General features: G+C 34.6%; 1 protein-coding gene across 1 annotated transcript; it reads right to left on the bottom strand.

The window, feature by feature from the left end:
- Positions 1-747: 747 nt before the first annotated feature.
- Positions 748-22,395, bottom strand: LOC144446547 (major facilitator superfamily domain-containing protein 10-like). The gene is made up of 14 exons (XM_078136333.1): positions 22,166-22,395; positions 18,679-19,055; positions 17,327-17,423; positions 15,076-15,179; positions 13,380-13,538; positions 12,042-12,233; positions 11,197-11,293; positions 10,744-10,855; positions 8,417-8,472; positions 6,953-7,005; positions 6,726-6,816; positions 6,089-6,136; positions 5,123-5,212; positions 748-4,480 (listed from the first exon to the last, which is right to left on the bottom strand). The coding sequence occupies exons 2-14, from the start codon at positions 18,907-18,909 to the stop codon at positions 4,374-4,376; spliced, it is 1,437 nt and encodes a 478-aa protein (XP_077992459.1). The 5' UTR covers positions 18,910-19,055; positions 22,166-22,395; the 3' UTR covers positions 748-4,373.
- Between the last annotated feature and the right edge of the window lie 913 nt (positions 22,396-23,308).

Here is a 23,308-nt window from a genome sequence, read left to right as displayed (position 1 = left end):
TTCACAGAGAAATTTTAATTAAGTTGTGAATGAAACTATTCTTCTTTTATACAAAGGCAATTATAATACTTCGATGAATGAACACGTCAGATTTTATCGAACATTGATATATACTAATTGTATAGAATTTGAATAAAGACAGTTTTATATAATAAAATGCATAACATTTGTTCTCATCTGTTGAGGAGAATTGAAATGACACTGGTTTTCGTTTCAATGCTTAAAGGGAAAGGATACTCTGTGACTTCAATTTGTTTAATAATAACTTGGATGTCAATTGAGATCAAATGCGTTGGTTTCATAATTCACTTTCAATTATCAGTAGGGAGATGGTGTCGATTGTCCTCTTGGGTGGAAGTGACCTATTGGTCTTTCTAGGCAACTTCAAATTAACATGTTGTAATTGCTATGTAACAGTTCACAATGTATGTAACAGAAATTGCCAATCAAGGTTCATGCATCACTGCAGCCCATTGAAGTTCAGATTAATGCCAGCTCTGTAGAGATAAGTGAAAGTGAATGACACCAACGCATCCTCAAATGCAAACTATTCCAAATATTCTCAGTGCAGAAAGTACAGTAAACACAACAACGTAACCCATTGGGCATTGAGTTGTCAAGGGCAGCCAATCAGATGAGGGTAATATACAGACTTTTGTGTGCTTTCTGTTCCAATGTGTACAACTTTGTTTGCAAACAAAAAAAACAACAACAAAACAAACCAGACAACTTAGTTTAGATTGCATTACTTTATTCTTTGGGCAACATGTAAGACCTTTAATAGGCTGAAGTTACTGTAAGATAATATTGGAAGACTAAATTTGTGTGAGTCATAATATGGTCAAATATCAATCACTAGAGATGGTAAAACAAGTTAACAAAGCACCTTGACACTTTGTATTTGTCAAAAACACAAGTTGTGGTAAACGTGATGTCATCACCAGAGGTTTTCAGGAAATCCCAAAATGGCCAAACACATGCCAAGTGCAGTCGGGCTTCTTTACAAGATTTCAAAGTTGAGTAAGTTATCAAAGTGTTATTTCATCAACCAAAATCATATTAATTTAATGGTCTTTAATCAATACAAGTGTACTTATGGTAGAAATAAATCTGACTGGACTTTCCCTTTAAGTTGATAGCAGTAATCAATACAAGTGTACTAAAGGCAGAAATAAGTCTGACTGGACTTTTCCTTTAAGTTGATAGCAGTAATCAGTACAAGTACACTAAAGACAGAAATAAGTTTGACTGGACTTTTCCTTTAAGTTTATAGCAGTAATCAATACAAGTGTACTAAAGGCAGAAATAAGTCTGACTGAACTTTTCCTTTAATGAACACATGATGTCAGGTAATTTAAATATTGCATTTCAGTTGATATTTATTGCTCATCAAGCCCCCCCAAATGGAACTAACATCATAATGACAGGTAATTTTTTACTGTTAAAGTAGGCATTCAGAATTAGAAAGTTGCAAAAGTAATCAATTCCTTGATTTTGTGTCTTCTCTAATGAATCTCTTCCCCAAGAATGTTGTACAGATAAAAGGAATTTGGGTGTAACTTGTCATGGCAACCCTTTTCATTAGGAATGTCATACAAATCAAACAACCCTTGGTATAAGATGTCATGGCTTATGCTAGTCAGTAAGTATATTTTCAAACAATAACTTAAATACATTTTTTTCCTTATTTTGTGTTGAAAGAAAAAAACAACACTGACCAAGACATCCTCAAGAAGTATAACTGTTACCATAAATTATATGATTTGTGCTGTTTGACTATGCATTACACAGCCACAGTATTTTCCAGTATGGTGTACCATTCAACATGGTTCACTTCACTCATCACCTCGTTATGACATACATATTATAAATGCTTACATTAAAGCTACACTAGCTGTGACTGGATCATTTTTTTTTTACAACTTTTGTTAGTTATAATGGCTTACTTTGAATATCATACACCCTAAGCAGTGCTGAATCCCCTGTGGGTAAAAATATTTGTACATCTGTATACATAATATTGTATATGAAATCCCAACAAACTGATTTTTGGGTCCATACCCAAAACTCAGCACTGCCAATGTGAGCATGATTTTTATCAGCTGCCTACTGCTTATGGATACAATCGACTAAATTAACATGTACAATGTCTGAATACAGATATTTTAACAATTTTCAGTGAATATATTGATGATTGTCTGACGAAAAAAATAATCATCCAGTTACAGCTTGGGCAGCTTTAATAGTGAGCTGTGGTCAAAAATGAATAAATGTTGCTTCTTTTAATAGTACATATAATAACCTAAAATATGTCAAAACAAACACTTGTACAAAACTCAATCAAGTAAAATAATAGTTAATATACCAATATATATATGAAATAAACTAGTAGTTTGACTCAAATGAAATGTAGAGTGGTCATGTGGATGAAAATTGGGTATTTATTTTGGATTTTTTATTTATAAAACAGTTTTATCATGGCTTCCTACTTGAATAATCAATGTAAAACAACATATACCAAGTCCTTGTTTGTAATTCAATGAATTGTAAAAGATTAATAAATGTGTAAAATGTTTGTTATTGTACGTACAATAACAAACTTTTTTTAGCACATTTTTTATATAGCTTTTTGCAATGTATTGAGTTACAAACAAGGACTTGGTCTACGTTGGTTCACATTGAATTTTTCAAGTAGAATGCCATGATAAAATTGTTTTATAAGTTAGAAATCCCAATTCTCATCCATTTGACCACTTTTAACTTATCTACAAAAACAGACCCTGAATAGTACACAAGCATATAATATTCACCATAAAAAATTGTGAATTTACAGTGAAGAATTTGCAGCATAAAATACTGATTACAAATCTGTTTGTTACCAAAAGAAAATATTTATTAGCAATTTTTGCTAAGGGAATAAAATTATCATAGGCAGTTGTTCAAAAATTACTGTCTACACATTCTAAATCATTGCTTTCCAAGGATTGTGCAAAATTTCAAGGAAATATCTTGACATATTTTGCACCATCTTGTCAACTTTCTTGAAAACAAAATGGTGACAAATTCATTAACTTCCATTTGAAGTTTTAAGGACTTGGTATACACTGGGAAAAATTTTCAGTCATGCATGCATTACTGCCACAGTCCTGCAGCAGGAATGCTGCAGCCCTGCACTGCCACAGGCCTGCAGAAAGTTGGCTGTGTACAAGCTCTAAATAAAGTAACCTTATATTCTTGAAATTTGAAGCTTGTTTTAATCTTCTATGAAAATTCTGTCAATGTTGACAATTCCTGAAATAATCTGCTATTATCTAAGAGCCCATAATCTATGCTGATCACAACATTGTCAGGGTCAAGGGTCAGGGGTCAAACTTGCATTGTTCCATTCAAAACCAAGTTAAAAGAAAAAGAAAAGATAATAACATACAAAAGTATTTTATCATTTCACAAAAACTATTCTAAATACATATTTTTTATTGCTTCTTTTTGTATATATTTTAAATTTCAACTTTCTTACCATATACAATGCATTCCGATTTCACTTGAAAAAAAAATTGAAAAATTAGGATCATAGAGTTTCTGTGTCTAAAATAAATTTTACAAAAATGAACAAAAATCACAAATCTTCCAAGTCACACTGGATAAGTAGCAATCCTTCTGGTTTTACAGTGTTGATCTCATAATCCTGGTTGAGTAACATTTCATTGGTTAATTTCTCAGTTCATACAAGTCAAATGAAAATAAATTTTATATAAATGAAAGTAATATTCCAACAATATTCATTTAAGACTGGTGTTATTATGTATATCAGTATAAAATATTTCGGTATTTTTGCTAAGGGCTGTAATTATCATTGGAATGTGTTCAGAAAAGAGCACTGCACATAATGTTGCCATATGTACCTTACGAGCAAGCACTTTGTCAGCTTGTATGGGAATTATTGCCATTCTCCTTTCTGTTACTGAAAATCCCCAACCCTAGTAACCCATGTCTGTATTTTATGGTGTTGTCAACCACTCCCCATGCATGGAGCCTCCATGTAGCATGACCTACGGAGTTGCTCCCCCACCCCTTCCATCCCCATCTCCGGCATTCAACAGAGAGTAAATTGTATACAAAAGTAAAAAGTGTAGCCCAATAAACTGTTGCTGAGTTTTGCAAACAAATGAATACCATGTAATATACGCTGTGTTCATTTCAAATCATTGCCTTGTATTCCTAAATTTAAAGCATGAAGGGAATACCATTTCAAATCGTTGCTTCAAGTTCAAATTAAAAACCATACTACCATGTGTACTGGATGTTCATTTCAAACTGTTGCCTCACTTGGCTGTATTCTGACATGAAATGTATATACCATGTGTTTGTCCATATCAAGCTGTTGCCTCATGTGGCCGTATTCTGACTAACAGTATCATTGGTATCACCAACAGAAATCCACCAATGGTATAACATTTGGTTGATCCTATACTCCAGTACACTGTCAAAGAATAAAGCAACGTCATATGATGTATTATAATGTTATGACTATCGTTAGTCATTTAAATATTACTCTCTGGTAATTTAGTCATTGGTTTACAAAGATAGACACAAACTAAAACTATTGTCACAACATGTTGATACAATAGTGATAAGCTATCAAATTGAAAATTTAATTACAGTCTCAGTAGGGAGGCCTTACAGTTTTACTGACCCCAGTGTACTGTTTTGGACTTCCAATCCTTACACTATCTTGAAGAGTGAATTTGCAGTAATTTTCATGAACCAAGGTTGGTCCATGGACTTTGATTAGTTCCATGGGAACTATTCCATGGCCCTCACCAGAATTCTGTTTTGAATTACTTTCAAAGAATGTATATATTTTGTTTTCATTTCTGGTGGAATAAATTTCAATTCAATTCAATTCATTTAGAATCACACAACAGAGGAACCGCTGTCACCCACTTGTGTAATCTACAGCCTTTAAGAACAATAGATTTAGTTTGTGTCTATTTTTGTAAATGGCTGGATTATTATTTATCCATGTCGTGACACTCTTTGTATATAATATATAATAATACAATATATAATACATTGTGAATTCATTTCAGATTTATAAAACTGATTATCACTGTCAACTTACCAATAGATGCAGCTATAGGGCCTATAGCTCTGGCTAGAGCACCAAGTGATCGAAAAATACCAACCACGGTTCCCTTCTGATCAGTACTTCCTGTACACAGAAATAAAGCAGAATTTCAGATTATTCTCAACAATTTTCTGACTATAACAAGTTTATTTGCAGTTTAAAAGGAGTATGTGATGAGGAAATCTACGGGTGAACAATGATTCCTAGGTATGTAGACAGAAAGAGTGCTGTTTTTGACTCTACTCTACAGTTAGTAATTAGTTAAATCTTCATAACAAGTGCCCACAACAATGAATTGATCTGCATCTGTCTACATGTATTAGTCTACTGGACTTGATACAGTATGTTGATATCAGTTACCTACATCATACATGTAGTGGTTGCTTCTTACACTGTTTGTTAGTTTGCACTTCTCTTTACTCAGTAATAATATCATACATCATTTGAAAACCACAATCCACACAATATACCGGCTAGCCGAAACATTGATCGGTGTCGTCTGAGAATAATAGTTCACTTAGTAAAGGTATTCCTTATAGAAGGTTTTAAACAAGAATAGGGAGACTGGAGAGACAATTCAGTGTAAAGAGTCTTACATTTTATCAATGGTTTTTGTAAAGATGGGTTTCAACATATGACTAGCTACTTGTACAGCCATGGAGGCGTATGAAATCTGAACCCTGCACTCAGTGCTGGACACTCATTTGTGATTTTTTTGCCATGACATGGGACAGTACATACTCGTATCTGTGCTATGTACAACACATTTGCACCCTTCACAGATTCTAGATGGCTAAAGTAACTATTTATATTCATTTGCTAAAATCCCAACTGTGATTATTATGCAAATTATTCAATCCTGATGACCTATCGAAGAAGACCTTCACATCAGCCCCACTAATTCCTGTTTAGATGAGTGAAAACTGACAGAAACTATCGGTATTGTTAATGTTTACCTACCATATGAAGATACCATAGTTGACAGACATGGTACAACTGTAGCAGAAGCTATGGAAATAAAACAAGAAAGAGAGACAGATTTAAGCCATGCAAATTTTATTAAGCAGATAAGGGAGACCCTATTTTTCAAAATGTTTCTCATTACTTTTTCATGGCAACTATGAGTTGGTCGATTACAAAAATTAAAAAAATGAAATATCATCTTCTTCATGTTTCTCTGCCTCTCCTTTTCCTCCTCTCTATCTTCTTTTTATTAGATTCCTAGCAACAAGTCCTTTTTCCAACTTCTCTACACAATTGGCATGTTCTCCCCCTACTTGAATAACTTCCGACATGGAAAAAGTGCTGTGTCTGTGAACAAGTGTCGACATGACCGTAGATGACATTGACAGTCCAGACATGTACTTATTCTTTGCCAGAGAGGGCGCTATTTCACAAAATATTAAGGGCAGGTGCAAATAAAAATATTTTTTTATGATCTTGGAGCTGAAAATTTGGGTCGGTTGGGTAATGAGAAACAGAAAAAAAATAGGGTCCCCCTAACAAATTTCTATCATAAATTTTAAGATATGCCTTTCTCTGAGTTATCAGTGTTCTAAAACCTAAAACAATACGACACAAATAGTTTTATACTTACCAAAACTAAACATGGCAAGTCCGATGTACAACAAAGTTTGAGTTGACGCAAATGCTATACACAGGAATGCTGGTATAAGGATCAACATTCCCTGGTGAAATATAATAAAACATATTTAGTATTGATAAACTTAGCATAGCAAACATAAATATATATATAGAGCAAAAAAGTGTTCAAATATGTAACAAAAATCATGGACTTTTTCAAAATATTTCACTTTTACTTACCCTCACAGCAGTTTTCTTTTCCGATCCAGGAGGAATTCTTCGACTGTATCCACCTGAATAAATAGAAGAAAAAACATCTTGGTTATCATATCCATTGCTCAAAACTTACAGCAAATATTTGCCATGTTTTCATTTTCTTCTTCAAAAGTATTATGATGCATTTTAATACAGATGTTGTTTTTGGTGGGCCATAACTACAATACTGCAAACAAACTATGTTTTCAAAATGTTCTTATGTTACAAGCTGTTCAAAGGAACACATACAACAACAAATCCAATAAAATTGATTTCAGCGTCCCAATGCAAGATTTCAAACTGTTTAATGTACTTGTGGATACATCCTGTACGATGTCTAATTCTTAGTATCTTAATAATTTTCAGTCAATATATTGAATTTCTGATCGAAAAAATAGCATAATTCCAGTTACAGCTGGTACAGCTTTAAATTGAAATGTAGAAATAATATCACGGAGTTCATAATATCTCCAAAATTACAAAAACATCAACAATGGGCTGATCATACTGCCACCTAGTGGTCAGCTGTAAATATGGAATTTGTCATTCCAATGAGGATGGTCAACCAAGACTGATTATACTGCCACCTAGTGGTCAGCTGTAACTATGAAATTTGTCATTCCAATCAGGATGGTCAACCAAGACAGATCGAAAGCTCAATGCTAAAAACTTTGAACTGCTTCAAAATCTGGAGTAACTAGTCACAAACAAATTTAATCTATTTCATTTTATTTGATAATCGTAATCGTGCAGAAATCAATTACACAGATATTACAATGAGTAGGATTTCATGCACTTGTGTGATGTTTTGGCAACATATTGAATTAATCTTCTGTTCATGAATTCCTACACATTCCATTGTTTAGAATAAAAACCCATCATTCTTTTACAAGTTTTAGGATTTCATAACTGTATTTCCTTTCCATCCATTCAGTACAGATTGGTTGGTAAATGCATCATATAGACAAGAATATATCCTATAAATATATCTGATCAATTTTTTTACTGCACTTTACAACTCATGTTAGCGACACTGCATGCCAAATAGAGAGCGATGGGGGAATGGGGAGACATAATTCAGGGGAATTCGCACATTTCAGTCATCGGACAAATATTTACTGTTTACATATTATAATCTATCAATACTGTAAGCATGGTAAGGCAGAAATGTAAATATTGCCATGAATGGCATGTCAAGATGTACTGATGAACATAATGTTAAAAATACAGCAGAGAAACAGAAATAAATTCACAAATAATCCGTATATATGAAACGCTGCGTGTGAAATAATCTTAATTAAAATTTACATATGTCCTTTCTATTTGCCTAGCCATGTGTGCTCAGATTAGCATGAATTGATAGCATATGGCTACTTTTACATGCCATGACTACTCTCTATGTAAATATATCTTTACTGACAAGTAGACTTAATTAAAATATGATTTTACCTTGTATGAGTGCCATGATGATACCAATGAATAAGAACATCTTGCCTTGTTCCATACTGTTGACGAGTCAAATTAAACATCGAAATTAAACAACAAAATAGAGTTGTCAGCAAACATGAAGAGTAAGAAATGAACGATATAAAAGTGTGCAGCATACAGCAAAATGAGATAGAAACATGAAATACTGAAAATGAATTATGCTATCCTAGAAACTTTTTGAGTGTGTACACTGCAAACATCTACTCAGTCTTAACCCTGTTACAGTGACTTATATGTTGAAATCCTGTACATACAGGGGAACAGAGGTGATAGTATAACAATTGCTGACATTATCAATAGGTTTTACACACTGCAATTGTAGTATCAACTCTTGTAAGAAACCGACTCCCTGTGGCATAGTGGTCAGAGCTCAGGATTAGCAGTCAGGAGGCCATAGGTTCAAATCCAACTGGAGACTAGGGATTTTTCTGTGACTGACCCAAACCCAGGGTGAGTGTTCTACAGACTTGATGGGTAGGCTGTATCACTCACTAGATAAGTAAAGGGCAAGTGACATGATATGGAGCTAACATAACACAGCCCTGTTACATAGTCCCAAACCTGAATGCATTTCTGTACAAAGTGGGTTGTGTTTTAATAGTGTGTGTGTATTTGCTTGAAAAAAAGAAAATTGCTGGGAGCAATTATTACACAATAATAAAGGACCTGGTGTCTTTCCTAATTCACTTTCCCTGCAACCAGTAACCATGGAATTTATACAGTGTTTTATTTAAGGGCGGTAAGTAGGTAAAATCTACCGGGGTTCCCACATCATTTTACCGGGGTTCCCCACCTAAACTATGATACATTGCATTGGACGCACTACCAGTTTTACCTCTTTTCCCCTTTCTGTTACCGGGGTTCCCAAACCTTAGCAAAAACACTGTTATACATACTGAATTGAACAATCACAGTGTGTACAAAAGCACAGTCAGATCTAGATGGTATTCCAGTACGGTTTTTAAAAGACAATTCTGAGGTTGTAACGGTTCCGTTCACACATATTATAAGTTTATCTCCATGTATTGCTGGTACCAGCAAAACTGTGTCAGATGAGTTTAAATTTACCAATGTTAAACATTAATTGTTTAAAAGAACAGTCAGTGTCCCAAGTGTCACATGCAAAATTTTAGGAAGGGCAGTTTGGATATAAGCAAATCATGTCAGTTATAATAATCTGGCTTTTAGGGTAACTATTCCACTAATTCCATTCTAATTCACATACAAGACTCAATTCCTAACAGCCTCTAGATATTACTGCTATGGACCTTTAAAGGGCATTTATTAAACTCAGTTGACCTCCATACTTTGTGTATAAAGCTTTTTATAATCTTATAGGCATGGATTTGATTTGATGATTCCAATCCTATCTCACAGGCAGAAAACACTTACCCCCTCAGTATTGTTAAGTTCAATGAAGCAAATTCAGATTCCGTAGATATTCAAGTGTGGTGTCCCCAGGAGAGCATTTTTCAGCAACTATTATTATTGTGGGTTGCTTAAGAATACAGAAATTTCTATCAAATGCAAACCCTTAGTGTATGCCAGCAACATGTAGTTCCCTATTAGTTTCACATAAGGATGTTGATCATACTGCCTAAGTGTTAGGCAACACACTAGAATCATCCAACAAATGAAATGGTTTCATATTTTACGGATATTCACTATAGTATCACTGTGACCTTGACCAATGCAATGTCTATCTAGCTGGTTTCATCTGAGCTGCATGCTTATGAAACACAAAAGGTGTGCTTTGCATTGCAAGGCCTCTCTACAATAAAGCGATGAAAATTTAAAATTCTGGTGCAAGACCTGCTGTACACTATTGGGGTGAGGGATCTTGGGAAGTAGCCAAAGTTAGGAGCTTCATACATCTTGCCAAAATAATACATTCAGAGGTACATGTAACTGTTCAAGATGGGTGAATTGAAGCTCCTATTAACTGTTTCTACTTCCCAGAATGCCTTGCCCTAGTGTACAGAAGACCTCTCCTATTAAAGTCAGATTTGCCAGTTTTTATAACCCTATTTCAGAGAAGTCATGCAATGTAGGGTTAGTGAAAATGACTCTTCTGGGACCATTACATGTAAGTATCAGAAATCCAGCTATGATAAATAAGTTTCAACTTTGATCTTTTCTGAAGCAATGAAATTTTAGCTAAACCCTGCCATATTGATGAGTTTTGGATTCAGGTGATTGAATAAACTCAGCTGTGTCTGTACGAGTACACAAACTAAATAGAGCTCAAGACACAAACAACTCCAAGTCAACTGTATTTCTACACTCACCTGGTATACTGAAATCTTCTATGCACCAGGAATGTTAGAGTAAATTCTAAACCAGAATACAGGAATAAATACAAGAAATAACTTTGTCCAAGTTTTCTTAAAATATGTAGATCTGAAATTAAAAAAAACAAAACTTTCATAAAACTGACTGATATGAATAAATAGGGGCTAGATTGAAGATACGGAAACTGACTGACTACAGCTTGTCACATTCTCAATATTGTTGTCATGGTAACAGTAGTTAATGGTATAAGTAATTGTTGTTGTTTCTTTTAAAAAATAAACAAATATATGACAACGCGTTAATGTCTGATTGCATCCACTTCATTTCTGTAGAGTCACGTGTTTGACTTTGGACATTCAAGTTTACGCTTATTTTTAGTAATTTTGATTACCCGGATTAAGGAAGACAAAACTTGTCTATGTTTACTGGAAATGATTCACAAGACTTACCCTTTTCAGGACATCTCTGTACAGCTTTAAATTGAAATAATGAATATGGACTGAGTAGATTGTATGCTTCCCTGAATGTACTGCTGAAAGACTTGGCCTAGATAACAAAGGAAACAGGGAATGTTAAAAATTGGGGCTTCAAAGTTTCCCCGAAAAAAATAATATCTTTACCCTAAATGTACAGATCAGCAATAATACTCTTCTTAACTAACATTGGATTGGATTTAACATCAAGTATGGTGATGTTGCATCCCCCCCTCTCCCTCTCCCTCCCTTATATTTATTACTGTAATTATATCTGTGTATTTATGGCTCATAGCACTTTCGTTTTTTTTTGGCTGAAACAATTTTTGCACCAATGTAAAAACAGTCCCCAAAAGTTATATCACTTTTACTGATGCATGTAAATTAGGAGTTACAATTCCACCAATTATGGATTCTATAGAACAACAGAGGGGTGAGCTTGAATAACAATTTATTTACAAAGTTGTTTATTGTTGTTGTTGATATTTGTATTTATATGCTCACTGTCTTTAATTGTGTGTGATTTCATAGTACAAAGACTAAATGCCATCAATGAAAGAGACGGTCTTATCGCCTAAATCTAGGGTATGGTCAGATAACAACCATCCCCTGAGTAGGGTGCACACCCCCTGTACGTTGAGAATACATGGAGGTGTACAAGAAGGTGTGCAATGCATAATGGGCTGGCAAAATGTTACAAATCATAATGAAGTTATTATGGTTACATTTTCATGGTGCTGGTCACTACCACCCAGTGCTGATCAGTGTGGGAAGAACTCTGATTTTGGGTGATTTTGAGTGAAAACTAGAGGAACACTTACCCTTTTGTTTAATGGAAGTGTTTCTTCAAAGAATGCATAGATAAAGATGATATCAATAATGGCAAGGCTGAGGGAAAATAATGCTGGTATGATGTAAAACTCTCCCTGTCGGAAAGTTGATATCTTGGCAAAATATGCACCAATTGATGGACCAAACAGGAAACCCAAAGAAAAGGCTATGCCTATGAGTGCCTGTAGAACAATGAAAATATTGAGTGATCAGGCATGCATCTCTAACAGACACCACATCATGAGTTTCAAGTACATTAATTTATCTTTACTAGCAATACATGTATCACACTTCAAAATTTGATTAGGAGTTAGAATTGCCCCTTTAAGGTATTAGACCACACAAAATATCCCCTGTTGATATTGGTTTGCAGTTAAGAAAGTAATGATTACACACATCCATAACTATACATTTTCTGAAAGCTCTTGATCCACTCTTTACAATGAAATTAATAAAATTTGGTTTTATGTACTTCCGGTCACGTGACCTCTACATACGTGATAATTTGCATTTTTCGTTCAACAAAAATTAGCTCCTTCAAATTTCGACCAACAATAGAAAACGACGCACAATGTTTATCACCACGTCAGTGGCTACAAAACCGTGTCTCAGATTTGTCCTGTCTGTTTTTGTTACGAAGATATATAAATAATAATCAATAGTGTCCAAATAAACCATGTATGTCTCATTTAAATCCGTCTTACTTTCGAACAAAAGACGCAATCAAAAATCTGAGACACGGTTTTGGAGCCACTGACGTGATGAATAAGATCCTACTGTGTTTGTTATTGTCGGGTACTCTTTGAGGTTGCTAATTTCCACAAAGTAACGCAATTCTTTACAAAATGTGAACTTGAGAAAATGACAAAATCATGTGTTGTGAGTTGAGACAAACAAAAAACGTTTAACACATTCCTAACAGAAAAGTTGTAAGTGTCACATCCTTTATCACCTAGCACTAGCCACAGCTGAAACATTTTTTGGAAACTGTTTTGCTGGATATACTCGAAATATTGTATAATCTGAACAGTATTACCGGGTATGAATTAAAATCACCTGTGATTTAACATATTTATGTAACAGTGCACTGACATAATATGTTACATGTCTCAAATCAAATTGATTTTTGGGTCTGCACCCAAAAATCAGTGCCACAAAGAATAATAATTGTTATTTTTAAAAAAAGTTATATTGTTGATTGTCAGATTGAAAAAATAATACTCCAGTTATAGATAGTTAACCTTAAAAAACGTGTATCTGGAAACAATTTGCTTTCTTTTCACTCCTAAACACTGCATACAAACGTGTGATAAATTTCACACACTTACCATTCCCTTGCCTCTATTTTTGACAGATGACACATCTGTGACAATGGCTGTACTAAGACTAACATTTCCCTTGCTGATACCACCTACAATTCTAGCTATCACAAACAGCGTAAAGTTATGAGATATTGCCCAGAGAGCATATGATGCAGCGATGCCAACCTGTAACAAAGACAGAATGAACAGATGCTTTAGTTTGCATTGTATTTACCTATTATTATCGATGAACTGGTTAGATAACATATGATACACTTTGTTAAATTTGAAAATAATTATATTGTAACAGTTCCTATCTAGCAGTTGTAATAAAATTATGACATTTCTGGAATGAATTAATATGAAAATAGTGCCAATGGCATTGTAGCACAACTGTATAGTTTATGTGTTATTTTTTTTTAATGTTTATATACACCATAATTTTACTATTGGTATGGGTAATATCTTCAATGATGGGTCAATTTTGTCAATTTTTAAAAAAAAATATATCCACTTGTCTAATTATCCATGTTGTTATTTTTGAAATATACATTAACCATTTTCTGACCAAAAAGATACATTTTAGACCTAATTGCTGATGGGATAATCATGTCATGAACAATTCTTAATCTAAACACCCCTAAGAATGTTCCCACCAAATTTCAGACCAAGCTGCCTAGTAGTTTTTCAGTTGAAGTATTTTGACCAAAAATGACCCAAATCACAGCTGTGATGCAATCATTTTGTTCTGAACAATTTCCAAACTAGACACAAAAGGTAGTGTCGCACCAAATACCAAGGCAATCGGTCTGGTGGATTTTTACTTTAAGTTGTTTACACATACACACACACACAGACTGACAGACAGACAGACAGACAGACAGACTGACAGATGCTTACCATGTCTATACCACTACTGAACCTCAGTTCAGTTGTGCTAAAAAACGTACCAAAATCTGTGTTATCAGCCAACCACTACTAGTAGATATAGGCAGAATACTTATCATCTGGTCTCTTGCTATCTAATCAAAGACCAGGGTTTCAACCCCAGCTGTTCTGGTATTTAATAGCCGTTATCTTATCAGTGGAGTCACAAAGTGACTGATATAATCCAGACTGGAAAATGTTATTATATGTTTACCAAGTGTGTTTAAAATTTACTTTTATATATACAAACTTAAAGACAAATTTTTTGACACGTCTCAATTTTTTTGTAATTATCAGAGGACACAGACTTGGTCTTTGTTGTGAGTTCATGTTGTTTTCCATATTCCATGAGTTGTTACAACCCATAACACCAAAGTAATTTCTTTTATGTATCACAATCGCTATAGCATCCATACAACCCATTAACACCAAAGTAAAGCATTTTCTGTATGTACCACAATCGTTTATAGCATCCATATCAAATACAACCCATAACACCAAAGTAAAGCATTTTCTGTATGTCCCACAATCGTTTATAACATCCATATCAAGTTTAAAAGTATACTGTTTCATTTGCTAATTGGCCACATTGGAAAGGCCACATGCTAGGTGTGTAAATAAACCAATTGAAACAGTATACTGTTACACTTGATATGCATGCTACAAACGAGTGTAGCATATAGAGAAAGTACTGTACTTCAGTGTTACTAGTTGTACATACATGTGGTGTTAGAGGAGAAAGGATTGTAGTGATATTGTAATGAAATGGGGGAGAATAAGATCAATTATACTTTACCATGGATATTAACATAAGTGGTCGTCTACCATACACATCTGATGCTGATCCCAGGATAGGACTTGCAACAAATTGTAGAAATGAAAATAAAGATGATATAACACCTGAAAGAAATAAAAAAAATAATATCAACACTGATAAATCTGACTGGTAAATTGGTAATATTTACCAAAATTCTATGAATCCTGGAAATGAAATTTTATGAGTTTAAAATAGCACATCTTGTGTTGTAGCAAAACCAAATATTATATACAAATGCAACACACGTTCATAGAATCCATCCAAAAATATGGAATGTTGTTTTCTCAATTACTACAGGTATATCAGTTCACTATCAATTTCTGATAGCAAGAAAGACATAAATCTTTTAACCCTTTTTTCATTTTAGGGGCTATGCAAGTAAAATGTGCAGGGGTAGACAATTTGTAAACTGAAAACAACACTATCGCCAGACACAATACTCAACAAATGCTTATCACTCACTGTGACTCAGTGTGATCTGATAATACAAGATTATATATGTACAGTATGATTACCATTATACAATTGCAAGTTGCAACATATGTTCAAAGAAATGACAAATAACCAGATATAAACTCAAACTATTCCCTTGGGTTGGTTTCTCAATATTACTAGGCAGAGATTTGAAGCTTGTATTCTTGATTGCCTAATTACTGACAATCAAATGAATCATGAAAATTATAATTAAGGTACATCAACAAGCTCTGAAGAATATATTATGAATAATGTGCTTGGCTACCATCATTGTATATACTAAGTACATGTAGTATGAAATTTACAGTTTGCATTTTGCAGATGTTGCCAAATTATTCAAAAGTGTTTATTTATGCAAATGTGTCATTAATATGCAAAAAAATGTTTACCAAAACCTAATCAGATTTCACACATTGTCTGATAATATTTCTATATCTAATTTTATTTCAAACTAGTCAGTGGTTCTTGAGATGCTGATGGTACAGACAGACAGACAGACAGACAGACAGACAGACAGACAGACAGACAGACATACATACATACAGACAGACAGACAGACAGACAGACAGACAGACACAGACTGAAACTGCTATGTGCATGTATATCACAATTAATTCCCTGATGTATCTAGGACATGACAATACACGTATCACATTGTAAATATTCCGTGATGACATTTGATGATACCATTATTGTAACTGCTATGACACACAAAAGATATCGTGTCTGATATTTTAATTAAATACTTCATATGGACAACTCGTGTTAGCATTACACCCATCAAATACATCATGTGTCACCACAATACATGTACATCAGGATGTATAATCACAAATAATTGATAGAATTATACTGGTGGTTGATTTATATGAGTTTCAATTACACATACTAAATTAATGTATTTAATTTGACACAATTTTTCATGTTCTAACTCCACTTTATTTTGGCTGATGAACAATTTTTGATGGAAATGTACTTACAGACACGTCATTTAAAATTGATTCATCCTAAATAAATTTGTCTTTACTACATGCATTTACTAAGAATTTACCTGTGAAAAGTGATTCCACGAATTCATCCTCATTTTGTCTCCACTTATTTTGACATATAAACAAATTTTTAAAGTATATTAATATCCACTTCACTTTTGCGATTTACTGTTAGTATGAATTTATCTATATATACACAAACATTCTCCGATTTTTTCCCAAAATTTGAAGTTGTCACAGAGAAAGCTGGTAATATTGAATATTGGAAAGACTATAGCTATAACAAACGTTATTTTTGAAATTTAATGTTAGTGCAAATGCATAGATCTATAAAGGGAAATATTCTCTGATTTTTTTCCAAAATTTCAAGTTGTCACAGAGAAAGCTGGTGACATTGAATATTGGAAGGACGGCACTTATAGCTATAACATCATTTTTCCAAAGTTGGGAAACCTCAGTAATAGAAGTGAGGAAATCTGGTCAAACCAGCACAGTTTTGATAAATTGTACTTTAATTTTAGTGGGGAACAGGGAGAATGCAGTAAAACTAATTTTACAGTTTCCAGTGCATTGTACCATTATTTTGGTGGGGAACCCCGGTAAAATGACAGGGGAACTCAGGTAGATTTTTACCTGCTTTTAACAAAAACAGTCAGCTATAATTCACTGTGAAAATAAAAACCTATCTCATAAACTCTACTGTGTATACAATTTAGTAAAATGCATGCCACCTAATTCTCAGATGTTATTTCATAATGTTTACTTACCACCAAATAGAACCGAATTATACTTTTCAATATTTGGTATTCCGATAAAATCTCTGAAACTGTTCACTTGAGTTACTAACATCTGGTATAAAGTGTCCTGGGGGGGAAAAATATCACAAATTTATCAGACTGAATAAACGTACTAAAAATAGCACAAATCTGTCAGACTGAATAAACGTACTAAGAAAATAGCACAAATCTATGAGACTGAATAAACGTACTAAAAATAGCACAAATGTGTCAGACTGAATAAACGTACTAAAACAGCACAAATCTGTCAGACTGAATAAATCTACTAAATAAGTAAAACTTGAGTTGAAGAATAATGGCTTGATGCTCCCTACAGTACGTAGTCTCTTTGACATGACCAGTGAATACATGTATGCTTTGAGTATACTTCACTACGTAGATTACTACTTGTATCTTTTAAAGTGGTCATATGGTTGAGAATTGGGTATTTATTTTGGATTTTTAATTTATAACAGAGTTTTATCTTGGCTTCCTACTTGAAAAATCAATGTGAAACATCATATGTCAAGTCCTTGTTTGTAACTCAATAAATTGTAAAAGATTAATGAAGGTGTAAAATGTTTGTTATTGTATGTATAATATAACTTTTTTAGCACAATTCTTAGTTTTTTTTAGCAATGTAATGATTTAAAAACACAGACTTGGTATATGTAGTTTCACATTGATTTTTCAAGTAGGAAGCATGGTAAAATTGTTTTTATGAATTAAAAAATAAATACCAAATCCTTATCCATATGGCTGCTATTAACGTGCAGCAAAAATGATCACCCAAAACCCAATAAAACTCAGCTGTTACCCCTTTAAGCCCCAATTACGTTTATCACATAAACAATATATTGTTCACGGTTTTTCCTATTTATGTTATATCTGTTGTACTCGTGAAAGCATGTATAGTCATCTTTTAATTCTATTGCACAACAAGTGCGTACCTGATTCACTGTATACATATGGACATCAAGTCAGTATACACAAACGACAACCAAAAAAATCAGTGTTTTAGCTAAGGGCTAGGAACCCCAGTAAACAGGAAGGGGGAAAATCTGGTAAAACTGGCATGGTTTCCTATACATTATACCTTAATTTTTGTAGGAAACCCTGGTAAAATGACTTGGGAACTCTGGTAGATTTTTCCGTACACTTACAGCCCTTCACAAAAATACGGATAATTAGTATATATTTCATTAACTGATTCTAACACAGGGTGGGTGGACTATATACTGGGCAAATATCAACACAATATAGCGAAAGGTTAAAGATAAAAAGGTGTAAAAATTGATGAAAATTAATCGAACAACTTTAATTAAACATTTAATTTTACTTACATTGTTATTTTTGCTGTAGAAGTCCAGCAACGATGGGAGAAGCGGTAAAATAACGGTAAATCCGAGTAAATCAATCAAAAGAGAAATAAATATGATGTAAATGGTCCTAGGAGAATCTCTGTTCTCTGCAGCATCAGTAGTTTCTCTGTCTTCTCCTATATCACCATTTCCATGGCTGTTGACTTTAGCACCATTCATTCCTCTATTGCTAGTAGTTGATGTAGCTGCCATGTTGACACCCAGACTGTGTATGATATTCTATCTAAAACTAAAAACTCATCAAAACTGCCACAACACAGGGAACCAGAAGGACCTGATTGAATCACTCCTAGCTGCTACTGCTAATTTTAGTCCCAATGACGCACGAATGCAATTCCCTGCAACAGATGACAAATACAGAAATTACATCCCTTAACAGATGTTGATATTTTAATAACTGTTTACGTAAATCAAAGATTTACCATTCAAAAGGAACAATCCGTGACTGCACCAATGTTTGCATAATTTGTATTTATCACAGATTAAAGCCACACTTCCATGTGATTAGACACTCCAAGACATATAGCCCACTTGAAGTTACTGTATATCGGCCCTGTTTGATGTACAATTATGCAGAAACCAATAAGAAACGGCATATATTGTTGTTATTGTTACCATACTTTACCCTCTGAAGGCACAGTTTAGACTGTCGACAGTCGCTCGCGCCTTTTTTGCCCAAAGTTTTATCTAAACTCCGATCCCGCGCAACACTAGTCTAATCGCAAATTGAGGGCCGAAGGCCCGAGGTCGAGGGCCGAAGGCCCGAGCGACTGTTGTCCCTTGCCGCATCTCCCTTGCTATTACTTATTCATGATATGACGTCATTTAATGGGGCGGTACTCTATCGTATAATTTGCATACAGTTCAATGTAAGGTTACTCAACGTGCAACACACTTAAACTGCAGCGCAAATTTGACCTCGTAAATGCATTTTGATGGTCATAATCAAGTACTTTTTCCTTTCCTATCTTTCTTTGTTAAAGCTTGAAACCGCGCGTTTTTATAACATTCGTAAATGACGTCGTTGACAAACTTGACGCCCGATACATTGTCATGCTCACTAGTCTATTGCCTTGTTTAGCATGCAGCTAGCTGTTACAATGGTACTGGAGCGAGAGAGTGCTACGGAAGTCGACTTATTGTACCAACTCCGACCGACACTCCAGTCAAGCAACAGATGTTTTGGACACCTTTTTTACCTTCCCTCGACTGCAGCTAGCATATTATATAGTAATAATATTCATGTATAAAATGTTTGATAGTGAGGCGCAGATAATGTGCAAATGGTAGACGTTCTACCTGAAACAGAAAAGTGCCTCCATATTTACCACGGCACGGAGATCGTGCTCCGATCCGACACGTCTTCAATTAGTGCCTCCACAGAGTACTGAGTCTATATATACCTAACGCTATTGTACCCCATTATTTCAGATACCGATTGAGGAGTCAATTTACGTAATCTTTATCACGATGCTATATGATATGACAGTTTGTTGTGTCTTTTCCTTGATGTTTTCTTTTTATGTGATTTTTGTTGTTGATGTGGGGGGGGGGGGGGGGGGTGAACCTTTGGGTCGGCCGCTAGGTTGTTACCACTTCCCTATTGTTTAGCAAAATTACCACAAATAAAAGGGCCTTCGCCGTTTATATACGGGATTATATTAGAGCTATCATTGTATCAATGAGGATACTACTGGGACAATTGCAGACTAGATGTTGTTAGCTGTATCGCGAGAACGATCGGAGCATGGAAGTATAACCCACAGGCCTGCGACTTCATAGCCCGGGCTTCATAGGCTATGGACTTGTCACTTCCTGTCAGTACACTAACGAAAACATCTTTCCCAGAGACATAGGTATCTATAATTCTTCTCTGAAAGTCTTTCAAGTGCGAGTATCAAAGTTTTTCCAATGCGTCTCGATGTGTTGACTCGCTTGGTGACTACGCCATGTTCATTTTGATTGACAAGCTTTGTGAACTATGACCTAAATGTCAATAGTCTACAAACTGAATGTTCCTATTGTTATCGCATGAGGGCGCGGCAAGGGACAACAGTCGCTTGGGCCTTCGCAATATGGCCCTCGAAATCAGTTTGCGATTATACTATTACTAGTGTTGCGCCGGACCGGAGTTTAGATAAAACGTATGGAAAAAAGGCGCGAGCGACTGTCGACAGTCTAGGCACAGTTGTGTAATGAAGTTAATTAATTAACTACGCTAGCATGATCACAATTTCTAGCTACATTTCGTCTATTACGAAATAAAGCACATTCAACGTACTTGCAATGGTACTAAGATACAGACACACAAGTGCCATATATTGTTTTGACATCTGTATTTGATGTCTACATCAGGTGGCACTTTTAGTTCATTTCATCTCGACAAAATGTCACCAAAAAAACTGTATTCATTCAATCTCGCTATCTTAAAGTGTAGCATGTGCAGTTTCTGCATGGTTGTATCAAACAGAGCCAGTGAACAATAACTGGAAATGGGTTGTACAACTTCAAATCTTACATCTGCCTATTGGGTTGAGTCTAAGGAAAGCCAAAAAAGGTCCTGAGTACTTAGTCTGTAGTTATATAAGATCTGTTACAAAAGCAGATATACTACTAGTATCTAAATACATGTAATCACACTGATAGTGATAGTTTCAACTTTTCTGATCATGATTTGCTGGTTTGACTGGAAAATTGTTGTACTGGAATTGTTATTTTTGGTCATAATATCAATATACGCAAGATACTAAAACAAGTTCTACATACAATAAGTGCATCTATAAAAATGGGTTGTAAACAAGCTATACGCCGAATTGTGTATTGTATTGTATTGTATTGTATTGTACTGTACTATATTGTATTGTAAATTGTATGGTTACACTCACCGTCACTTGAAAACTCATTCTATTCATGGATGGTAGATACAAAATAATGGCATACAAATACTCAAAACATGACGTCACCAGTGTTTGCACTTTAAGACGATATCCTTTCCAGTGCAAACACTGGTGACGTCATTATTTTGTATAAGAACCATTCTCGAATTGAATAGTCCACAAGTAACCGTGGTTACATAATAAAAGCACATGTATATAACTGTCATTAGAAACTCTGAACTGACTTTATATTATGTTCTTTTCTTCTATAATTAATTCTCAGTATGTGTATAGTAAAAGTGAGGACTGCAGCTCTAAACCACAGTCTTGTGCACTGACATGACATGACAATGGTTATTCCCAAATTTCAAACGTGTTATCTGTGACCTCGAGGGGCCTTTGGTCTTTGATAATACACTGTGCAAATTACAACCCAACGAGGTTTCAAGTTCAAAGACGAAAAATGACCGCTAAGTATTATATATTGTGCGACTATAGCACATTTACCGACTAGTGTCAAGCAACATTTAATTCAGCTTTGAAAAATCACTCCATAACAAATTTATACTTACGATAAAACCTCAGAACTTCGGAGTCCTCGAGTTGAGTTGGACGTAGGAGACGGAAAAACTTTGACAACTGAAAATCACTGCCAAATGAACGTATCACTCGTTATCACTGGTGACCTAACGCTCACGTCTACGTCGACGACTGTAGGTTTCAAATGAAATCTTCAGACTGGACTGGATAGTTTCATTTCCGTGATTTGTCGTGCACAAGGTCGTTGCTGGTCCGGTTCCAATGATCCGGGAAGCACGAAAGCCAAAAAAGAAACTGAACGTAATTGCTTCCGGTATTTTGAAGTTTTTCGTTACTTAGACGTTGGGGGCGCAGTTGAACACATCATATAAGTCACTGTTGCAGTTTGCACTGCATGTGTCGTGCAAGACGCACAACTTGAAATTCTTGGTTTCATACATGTATAATACATGTGATTTTTTTGTGAATAAATTTATTGACTAATTATAGCAATTATGGAGGAAAATATGTTAAACAAACAAGCTGGCTGCAAAACAATCTATTGGGTGTACATATATATGCTGCCTTTTGGTCTAAAATGGGTACTGTATTTTTTTAAAGATAAGGAGTCTAAAATGGGGGTCCCCACTTTACACAATTTTCGATTTTGTTTGGTCTAAAATGGGGTCCTGGAAGGCACCACATAATAAATTCTCAATTAGTACAGAATTTCCCCCAGCTGGTTGACATTTTATTTTCATATTGGTGATTACATAGTTTGGTCTACAAATTTCTAAAAATTTGAAAGGTCTAAAATTGGGTATTGGTTTTTGGTCAAAATGGGCTAAAATGGGGCTGGGGTTGGCCGTACACCCCTACCAGACGCAGACCTGGCCAGTGGTAACAGTAAACCCTCAAATGTCTTTTATTATTTCAAAAGCATTGACAAAGTTTGGAGAAAATTTGAGAACTTTGATTTTTAGGGAATTTTGGCCCCGAGGCACACACCCTACCTTATTAATGAATCTTTAAGTCTATCAAAATCACGTAACAAATGCCTAATCTGTATTTTTCAGAAACAGCTCTCAGTAAATTCTCTTGTGACCTTCACAAGACTTTCACAAACAAAATAATCTGTCCACACCATTGATTTTATTACACAAAGTTTTAATAAAACAAGTCAAATACTGTTATTC

Source organism: Glandiceps talaboti, chromosome 15, assembly GCF_964340395.1.
Source record: "Glandiceps talaboti chromosome 15, keGlaTala1.1, whole genome shotgun sequence".
Classification (NCBI taxonomy): domain Eukaryota; kingdom Metazoa; phylum Hemichordata; class Enteropneusta; family Spengelidae; genus Glandiceps; species Glandiceps talaboti.
Note: the sequence above shows the minus strand (reverse complement) of the source record. Positions and strands in the feature narration are given on the sequence as shown.

Coding starts and splice junctions, on each gene's coding strand:
- LOC144446547 (XM_078136333.1), bottom strand. CDS start 18,909: ATGGCAGCTACATCAACTACTAGCAATAGAGGAATGAATGGTGCTAAA. Junction 10,856..11,196: donor ACAGAGATGTCCTGAAAAGG/GTAAGTCTTGTG, acceptor TTTTAATTTCAG/ATCTACATATTTTAAGAAAA. Junction 5,213..6,088: donor AACTATGGTATCTTCATATG/GTAGGTAAACAT, acceptor TTCTGTGTACAG/GAAGTACTGATCAGAAGGGA.